Source organism: Pomacea canaliculata, linkage group LG7 (genome assembly GCF_003073045.1).
Source record: "Pomacea canaliculata isolate SZHN2017 linkage group LG7, ASM307304v1, whole genome shotgun sequence".
Classification (NCBI taxonomy): domain Eukaryota; kingdom Metazoa; phylum Mollusca; class Gastropoda; order Architaenioglossa; family Ampullariidae; genus Pomacea; species Pomacea canaliculata.
The window spans coordinates 14,495,324-14,506,011 of NC_037596.1; the positions used below are offsets into that span (position 1 = coordinate 14,495,324).

The 10,688-nt window shown below is 43.2% G+C and overlaps 1 protein-coding gene across 2 annotated transcripts in view; it reads left to right on the forward strand.

Annotated features, from left to right (window-relative positions):
- Window positions 1–8,579: 8,579 nt before the first annotated feature.
- Window positions 8,580–10,688, forward strand: part of LOC112568091 — a 3,563-nt gene continuing 1,454 nt past the window's right edge. The window contains exon 1 of one of the 2 annotated variants that reach the window (XM_025245190.1): window positions 8,580–8,808. In XM_025245190.1, coding sequence (XP_025100975.1) covers window positions 8,627–8,808 — 182 coding nt within the window. In that variant the 5' untranslated portion in view covers window positions 8,580–8,626. The remainder of the gene's footprint in view (window positions 8,809–10,688) is intronic. The other variant, XM_025245191.1, reaches the window with a different exon arrangement.

A 10,688-nucleotide genomic window follows, 5' to 3' on the forward strand; every position in this document is an offset into this window, starting at 1 on the left:
CGTGACCACACCGGCACATACGCTTGTCACGTGAATGGCTCTAAAGCCAACGGGTTCCAGTCCTGTGAATTTAACCCAAAGCCAGGTAGATATACGGGTACATTGTTGTTTGTCTTGTTGTTTCAAAGAACGCGTCTTTACTGGATGGATCCGAACTCAATCAAATTGAAAAAGTAGCCTCCAGTGTAATATTACATCTGTTGCAGTCAAAATGACTCTGTTACCAATTTATTACAGTGTCCATATTAATTGTATTCACGCTGTCTGTGTGTTATGGGCATTTTATTATCTGTTGTAATTTCAGTGACCTCCTTCTGTAACATTTCAAGTATCAAAGAGACGAAACCTGCATCACTCACCTGCACATTCAACGTTGATGTCAATGCCACAAAAAACAATTTTTCACTGGTCCGCCTCGGTGGCGATGAAAGTAAAGGTAATGTTTACAGCAGGAGGCAAATCTTGACGATGATGATGATAATAATGAAGTTCATGCTCATAGAGCTATATCACATGCTGTATTCTACAGGTAGGCAGAAGAGTCAGTTACATAGGGCGCAATGATGTAAGGGAATGATGTAAGAAAAAATATAACATCACAGCCTTTTAAGCAGTCCCATCAAGAATTACTATTAATAATATTAATTGTAAACAATAGAAATAATGGTCATAAGTGTTAGAAATTACAGAAATTAACCAAAACGACAGCAACAAAAAAGGTGAAAAAGCTAATGACTAGTAGACTAGTTTGACTGAAGCACTGCAGGCTGCATGACTAACACAAGTGTGTCTACAGGTGTCGACATTGTCACCTGCACCTGGCTAGAGGACCAGCTGAAGTGCACCACAGCCCCGGGGTACGAGGTCAGCAACCTTGTCACAGATCACCTCGTCATCAGAGTATTGCGAGCGTCACGTGACCACACCGGTACATACGCTTGTCACGTGACAGGCTCTAGCATGGACGGCTTTAAGTCCTGTGACTTTATCCTGATACCAGGTAGATACACCTACATTGTGGCCACCCTCACATTTGTTGTTTCCTAGTAAAGCGCCTCTACTGGCTGAACACGAATGTTATAAAAGTAAACAAGTAGCTTGTAAGTAAACAGGTTGATGATCACAGTCTATCATTCTATTGCCTTAGAGCTTGATACACAGAGTTTATAACACTGAAGACGAATTGTGTTCTGTACTTTCAGATGTACCTGCCGTAGTTCTGACTGTAGCCATCGCTGTACTCGTGTTCATTCCTGTGTCGTTAGTCATCGTCTTCCTGGTTTTCAAATGTAAACAAAGGTGAGATGACTGGAAATCACTTTAAATCAGTGGTTCTTAACCTGGGTTCGATCGAACCCTAAGGGTTTGTTGAGTCGGTCTTAGGGGTTCGGCGGAGCCTCCGCCACGGAGGTCAAGACACACCGGCAATTAGTGATGACACTAAAGAAGGGTTCGGTGAATGTCCATATGAAACTTGTGGGTTCGGTACCTCAAAAAGGTTAAGAACCACTCCTTTAAATACATTCGCAGTCTGTACTGTGTAGTACTTATTATCTGTTATTGTTCTACAATCCATCGCTATTAATATCTGACGTATCCTTTTACTTTGGTTTTTTAAATTAAAAACATTATTACTCTTGCATTAGACATCATGGGAGGTTTTAGAGCTAATTAACTATTTGAAAAGATAACATTTTAGACACACTAGGCCAGTGGTTCTCAAAGTATTTCGGACCGCGGACCACTTTACTTAAGTAAACAATATGGCGGACTGCCAAGGCCTAAAAATCAGTCTGTACTATGAATTTAAATTGCCGCATTTGTTTCATTACAATTCAAAACTGAATGTACTTCTGTGACAGTAGTGTAGTAATAAGTTGACATAAAACTACCTCGTTATTCGTAATTAAAATGTTAATGCGAGGAATGCATCACTTTAAACATCACTTTGCTGACATATGACGACTGTCAGCCGCAGACCACCTGACTTATGCCTGCGGACCTCACTTTGAGAACCACTGCACTAGGCAATGAGGTGTTTGTAGCGCCCCCTGTCGTCCGCAGACTAAAGACGGGAGGAATGGTCTCATTGTCGTGACCAACTCGTGACTGTCCCGTGCAGGTCACAAGTACCGATACCAGGACCCACGCTGCAGTTTCTCCCAATATTCTTCTTTTGGAAAGCAAAAGTGCTTCCACCATGGGATGTGACACTGTAAGAGAGGGGCTTGGGATATAGGAGAATATTGGGAATATGGGGGAGTGGAGGATGGAGGGGTGGGAAAGGCGAAGGGGTCAAGGAAAGTGTTAGAGGAAAGTCATTAGTCTGTTTACTGTTGCTGTTGCCTTATTTCCATGTTGTTGTTTCGCATTCTTGGTGTCTAGGAAACTGTCAGGTCTGCAGTGGTGGTGAAATGTAATGTGTGCAGATTCCCTGCATTTCGCTAATTTTATTTGTTAGACTTGTTAGTTTTATCTACTGTTTATATTGTTTATTACCTTTTTAAGCTTCATTTCTTTATATCTTATCTTTTTGACATTGGTTTGTGTTTATTGATGCTACATTAACAGGTTGCGTATTTTTAAGGCTTGAAATTTTTCTTTTATTTAAGTTACCTTGCTTAGCTATTACTCCGGCTATGGATGATAGAAAAGACCCCATATTTATTATTGTTTATTTTATTTTATTCTTTATTTATTATTTTAATTTATTATATGGAGCTCTTCACATCCAGGCTCTGTATCCCTAAAACCCACGCTACCCTTACGTTGACCCCACGTTGATATTTCCATGACCTCAGGTCACCCTAACCTTTTTGCTGATGTGTCTATGATAATACTAAGAGTTGCCTCTCGCCCTATAAACAACAGTTTAATCTGTTGATGGCGATTGTTTGGAAAATCAAAACGAATGCTAACATTTTAAAACTGATGATCGTTAAACAGGAACTCATATTGCATATGTAACTGTACATATTACTAAAACCTAATTTAGAAAAATACTGAAAATAATAAATAATAATTTTACTCCAGGAAAGATGTGGCGACAAAAGAACAAATACCACTGATGCAAGTGTTATCAAGGGAAGAGGTAAAAAACACTTTGGTTTGAGATTTATTTATCAAAAACGACAATTTCATCCGAGGTCACCAATACTCCATACTATCCAATCAGACTCCAGTGTAACCACACCATAAATCTTCAGACAAATATTGTGTTTTTGCATGATGTAACCACTGCTGCACATCTGTGTATCAAGTATTCATAAAGCTCATTGTGATTAGTTTGCTCTAGAAATGTGATGATGTCTTCCAGTAACCGCCTACGAAGCGAGTGAGGTGTTCGTCCCTTCACTATAGTTGTAATTATATACTATCTTTATGTAATTTGTAAACGTAAATATTGTTTTACTATTTAAACTCTAGAGTGGAGGGACAGTTTAGCACTCAATCGTGCATGTGATCAGCATATTTTGTATCAATATGTAAGCCATGACTGGAGATGAATTCGTCATGTAGACCGTTATTTGTGAGCTTTACGTGATTCATTCTTGCGCTTTTTGAAATCAAATCAAATCAGACTATTGTCTATAGAGGATATCCAAGACAGAAATTTGTCTTTTCCTCACAAGGGCAGGCATACATACTCATACAGACATTTAACACACACACAGGTAGGAGTAAAAAAAAAATCATGGTAGTTTGGATCTCAATTTTATTTGATTTTCTTTCTTTCAATCCACCATTAACCGAAACACTACTACATAGATAAATACGCAAAGACGTAAAGCAAATCTGAAAATAGGTCTGGTGAAAACAAATTGTACTTATCTTAAATAATATGGTCTAGATAAGAAAGAATGCGAATACGAATATTTTCATTCATACAATTCACTTCTGTTTAAATCAATGTACCCAAACATTTAGGCAGGCTGCTATTTATTGTTTATGTCTTTATCTTACAACAGTTGGAAAGCCGCGCAAAGGAGGAAGAGGAATTCTGGGAGCAGTGGGTTGAGGCGACATTCCCTGATCTGGACTCTAGTGTCTACTTCCTGCCTCCTGTACACGTCAACCGCGTGCCGACGACACAAGAGTCTGTTGCTGATCAGAAAGTTCTCGTCCTTCAGTCATCTCCACAGGTAGATGAGTCCAACAAGACGGCGACAACTGCAGTTCAGGACAGTGATGTCCGACATGATGCAGCCATGCAAAGAGTCCTTCTATGTCTGGAGAGAATGTTTGAAAAGAAGAGTGAAGTGTTGGTTGGAGTGAGTCAGCTCCTGTTTGACGACTACCTGCGTGACTCTCGTTATGCTGACGAGGCAAGAAGACTTCCCCTACCCGTCAGACACCACTCTGATCTGCGACAGGAATGGAAACCAGGGGACATCGATGTAATTCTTATTCATCGACAGTACGGTCTTGTCATCTGTAAAGTGAAAGCTTTTGGTGGCAACGTAAAAAAATTCAACATATTGAAAAAGAAAAAGAAAAGAACAGAGAAAACTAACACAGAGATTAAAAACAATCTTCAGGAGGCCATCAAACAGCTGGACAGGGCGGGGATCACGGTGTCATACCTGGCTTCGGACGTCGCTCCCGGTCTACGTGTCACTAAGACGATCGCACTCCCTAACTTGACGGTTAGTCAGCTACAACAGGTGCTCGACAATGACCCCGAGCTGACTAAGGTGAGGATTATTATCATCGCTTACTGATTCATATTGTGTGTTCAATTTGATTCTAATTTAGACATTTCATGATGATGATGATCATGATGATTGATGATGATGAGGATATAAACAAAATCGATGCAAAGCGCAACTAAGTGGTCGATACCCGTAATATCAGAATCATCATTTGGATTAACATTACTTTCAGAGGATTGCACTCTCGACCTAATAAACATCAGTTTCTCAAAGGATCGCTGACACTAAAGTCACAGTGTAAAGGTTTCCATAACCCTCCCTTGACAATATGTACTTATAAGTGGTTCACCACGTTCAGACAGGTGTTGTACAACTTATCGAGTCACGTTCAAACATCACCACAATTCACCCTCCTGACACTTTGTAAGGAAGAAAAAAGCATTTTAGGATTTAGTCACTCTTTGTAAACTAACGATATCAAGTGTGTCTCTGATAGTAAATATGTCCGCTGAAATCTTTGTAATGTTTGCTTCATTTCTCTTCAGATGAAGTGATTCTGTTACAGGACCTGTGTCGATGTCTGGGATTAACAGACCCCGCCGCCATCACTGGTGTGTGTCTGTGCTGTGATCAGTTGTATTACCCCAAGACCCCGTGGCACGTCAGAATTCACGTGTTAAAGAAACTCGGCGAATGGTGGACACGACGTGTGGCTGTCTCTGGGCCTGACAGTCACATGACACGTCACGTGTACAGGACACTAGTAGCACGGTAAGATACACTGTGTACAATGAGTATCACAACATAAACTAACACTGTACGAGTGTTGACGTGTAAATAACATTTGATATCAAATGCACGTGTGGTGACAGTCAGAGGCAGACTACATTGATATTGAGATGACAAGATGTCAGGTCTACTGTCATCACATCCTCCCACAACCTCCTCCATCTCACCTTCATCGTCACTAAACACTCTTGAGCTTTGAGCCACTCACCCGTTGTTTATGTTGTTTATTTATTAAGTAGCTGTTGTTGTGTACGCTGTAAACAAACATGTTTATAAGACACAAGACACAGACTGAACAAGTGTCACACAGTCAAGTATACAAGGATGTCTGTCTACTAGTCTCCGCCACCTGGTGAGTGTCTGTCTCACCACCTTAAATATTTACTGTTGATTACAGTCACTCATTAACCCCTTGTCTCCCAGTGTTCTGTTTATAGGACAGTTAGTTACAGACCTCTGTCTGTTGTACCGAAGCAGTCACAAGACCAGGAACCGAGAGTTGAAATGTTTACAATGTGTTGATCTAACATAAGTCTTATTTATCTTATTTGTGTACTGAAACATGCCTGGATAGTGTATTTTCATTGAGAAAATGAAAAATTTTCTTGAAAAGTTCGACGAAGAATACACGGCAGCTACTGTCTGCGTGACATCACCAGATACCAGTAAACTGTCAAACGAAGATGACGGTGGTGATGATCTTGCCAACGACTATTACTGATTTTCCTCGGGAGTTTTAAATGTAAATGGTTGGAGGAGACATGGAAGACGACACGTTGCTTGACGATGAGGGCAATAATGCTCAACAAGAAGAGAATTAAGATTGTACAATAGCAACAAATATGTTCAGAAATCGAAAATTTCCTCTTAAGAAAGAAAAATAGTTTGCTGCAGACATCAAAAAGCTCCGCCCAAAAACATGCAAAAATTAAATGTTCTCGTCCTGCGCTGTCCTGGACAAAGGACAAAGTCCGGCCTCCCTAAGGACACGTGCACTGAGTGGACAGACAGGCCGCCGCTAGAGCAGAGAATGTGAGACACACTTGAGGCCAGCATCCTCCTGGCAAACTCTTTGAGTTCTTATAGCCACAGGTATAGGATGTAATGGCTAGAGACACAGGTACAGGTTGTAATGGCTAGAGACACAGGTATAGGATGTTATAGAGACACAGGTATAGGATGTAGTGGCTAGAGACACATGTATAGGATGTTATAGAGACACAGGTATAGGATGTAGTGGCTAGAGACACATGTATAGGATGTAGTGGCTAGAGACATAGGTATAGGATGTAATGGCTAGAGACACAGGTATAGGATGTAATGGCTAGAGATACAGGTATAGGATGTAATGGCTAGAGACACAGGTATAGGATGTAATGGCTAGAGACACAGGTATAGGATGTAATGGCTAGAGACACAGGTATAGGGTGTAATGGCTAGAGACACAGGTATAGGATGTAATGGCTAGAGACACAGGTATAGGATGTAATAGAGACACAGGTATAGGATGTAATAGAGACACAGGTATAGGATGTAATGGTTAGAGACACAGGTATAGGATGTAATAGAGACACAGGTATAGGATGTAATGACTTGTTTGCGGCAATTTGGCTTCTACCCGCGTGTGTAGGGAAGGACAGAAGTTGTGACTGTGTGTGTATCGTATTTATACTTTCACCTCCTCAACACATCGTCTGTCACTGGGAGACTGAGACCTGCCGCACTATTTACAAGGCTACACAGAAATATCTACAATGTCGACGACACTCGCTTCTATTATTACTTTGTTGCCTGACAAAACTGAAAATGCGTGGAAGAAAATGTCACCGTACTACAATACAACATCCGACAAACTTGACTGAACATTGAAACCAGCCTCTGCGATACAGTCCCCGTGCGGAACACGTTATGCAGTAAACACCAGCACAACTCACAGAATACGTGATGTAAACACTAGCACAACTCACAGAATACGTGATGTAAACAATAGCACAACTCACAGGACACGTGAAGTAAACACCAGCACAACTCACAGGACACGTGATGTAAACACTAGCACAACTCACAGGACACGTGAAGTAAACACCAGCACAACTCACAGGACACGTGATGTAAACACCAGCACAACTCACAGGACACGTGATGTAAACACCAGCACAACTCACAGGACACGTGATGAAAACACCAGCACAACTCACAGGACAGGCCACCTTGGATGAGTTCCTCCCCACGGGGACATCAAGTCTTGTCTACACACGGTCACAACCTTGCTGCTCACCTGTTGGACTTTGACATCGTGATATGTTTACACAGGATTGTGACATGCGGGGTCTGTCACACTGTCTCCGTGTCTGGGTGTCATCTGAAGTAAATAAAGTGTTTCCTCCATGTAACGTTTGTTATGGCGGTCCCTTGAGAAACGTGAAATCGAGGTTTTACTGTAAATATTTTATGAAGATTCTGTACAGTTTGTAACAGTAATGTCAGGTTAGTTTGTTTATTCACTCAGCTAAACTATTTTCACAAAGTTGACAAAAACTATTTTTCCAGGTTTGTGTTAGATTGCGGAGGTGACAGTATTTACTGGTGAAGAGAATAAAGTTAGAGAGAAGAATTCATGCTTCACCGCGACATGTACAACTGTTAGTAGACAGTAGACCGTTCGTGACATCGAGAGAGAGACAGAATGTAGTAACTACTTTCAATTTTTGCTTTTGTTTCTTATCAGAGAAGTACGTTAGTACGTCAAGACAGAAAAAGTTATTACTGAATGTAACAAACCACTTGTAGTAAATAATGTAAATCGCTCAATATATATATTATTCGTCACAGCAGTTGATGTCACAATATATTAGTAAGATGAACTCAAGTCTCCAACATTTGTTTGTTGTAGGTTCTGCGGTCCGGCGACATCAGTGACTGTGCCATGCACATGTCCTCCACGTGTGAGTGTCAAGACCCTGGGTCAGGCCGTGTGGTGGACAGGAGAGTGCTATACTGCTGTAATCACACTCTTCCCGGAGCAAGTTCACCTGCTACACACGGCGCCTCCCACACTCTTTGTCACCGGACCGCCCGGTACAGGTAAAACTGTGGTGCTGCTGCTGATGGCCATACAGTGGCTGCGGTGTGGTCACCACGTCTACGTTGTCAGTACGTGCGATGAGAGTCGTGCAGCGTGCATCATGTTGTATCACCTGTTGCTGCAGACAGTAAAGACACAACAGTCAGCAGGTGTGTCACCCGGTCAGCCTCACCTCCTGCATTATCGTCTTTATGACGTTAATGACGTGGAGAAGGCCTTCAACTACTTGTCACAGGCGGCGAGCGGAGGGTCGTTGTACGTCATCGTTGATGAAGTGAGTGGGTAAGTTATACATCGTGTGATGTGATGACAGACACACAGGTAGATGCTGTCTGTATTTACTGGATTAAAACTATTTGGTGCTTAATAGGTGATGTTACCTCAACAGTTGTGACACCTGATGGAGGTGTTGTGTTGTACACATAGATTTGTTTTGAAGCATCGTCTGTTACGCAGATTGTGTTGCAACACGTGTCATTATTGTGACATTACTTACTTGATGACATCATTGGTGTCGCGTTCCACCCCCCAGCCTCGCCAGAAGCACGCGCACAGCCGCTCACACAGCCGGCCAGACACGCACAGACACTCGGCGGAGGCAGTCTCCGACTTACCTCTCGAACCCGTGCACAAACACAAACCACGACAAAGACGGGAAAAAAAACGATACAAGCACGCAGTTTTAATAACAAGTATAAACACGCATACACATACACCCACACACACACCCACAGAAACCGGATCAAAAAAAAAAACCCACGAGTACTCGTAAATAATATAAAAAAACACAGGGACTACCTCCCGCAAAGAGGTTACAATTAAAATACGCACACACACAGCAAAGAAAAACAAAGCCAGCACTGCGACACAGCGCAGGCAAGTGTCCGCTCAGTGTTCGTAGCTAACCAGCGGAAACCACCCCCTCTTTCCTCTGGACCAGCTGTCCGGCTGACCCCACGGCTCTCGTCCCGGTAGACCTGGTCACGGAGACTCCGTTGTCGACCTCCACCCTAGGCGCTCCTCCCGATGGCTGGGCCGCCACAGGCACAGCAGGGTCGGCGCTCACGCGCCGACGAGGCGATGAAGGCGCAGGGTCGACACAATCACGGGATAGTCCCACCAAAGCGGACGATGATATAGATGATGAGCACAAAAACGTCCAGTGAGATCACATATATGTTGAACATGTAGCATACGTGGGAAACGGAGGAAGACGTAATACATGTAGAAGTAAACAAACGTAAGCCTGTAGAAAAAAACAATCCATCCAGTCAATCATACGCACTCCGAATACATATCCCAGTTTATAAAACAACCCTTATACACATACACACTATGCCCAACTGGTCAAGAAACCGCTTGCTCTCATACAAATACATAATTTTATCGTTAGACAAGCGGCCCCTAACTCATAAATTCATACATGAAAACAAAAACAAAACCAAAAAAAAAAACAAAAACGGGTGCGTGCCACACGCGACGCGACCCGGCCATTACAAATTCTAACCTAGAACTAAAGGCTCAAAAAACTAGAAAAAAGTGGAACTCAGAGAAATAGACTACGCTCACCCAAAACGGCTTGTGCTATGACCCGACGGTCAGCTGCCCTCCACAACCGGAATGGCAGAAACTCTCCCGTGGAATCCGACACCTTCCATCCGAAGCTCGGTTTGGGTAAAACGGCGCAGCCTACACTGCCCACAATGGCCTGGCCTCCCGCCGTCCTTTCTGACACCAACGCTCTACTCTCCTCCGAGCCCAGGTCAGAACTGCCTCGAGGGACGCTGCTCTCTGGGGGTCACTTCCTGTCGCCAGGGGCTGTGACCAATCGTCAGCGCCCACGACACCCCGCCCATGCCAAGGCGCGTGAACGCTTTTCACGCCAAACCTTGGACAGGGAAGGGAGGGGCCGACCAGTGCACCCCAAAGCTCCCACCGGCAGCACACAGCACTCAAGCCGACGTCACGTGTCGTAGCAAGAGCGTGACGTAAGACACGGCTACGGTCAGAGGGAGAAGGCCTTGACCTTTCCCCTGCACACCGTACAAAAAAAAGCCGCCAACCGTCGTCTGCTGTGAGCTGCCTTACTGAACAGGAGCGTCCCAAGGCGCTGACAGAAAGGCCGAAATCGTGACACGCGACAATTGGTAACAATATTACAC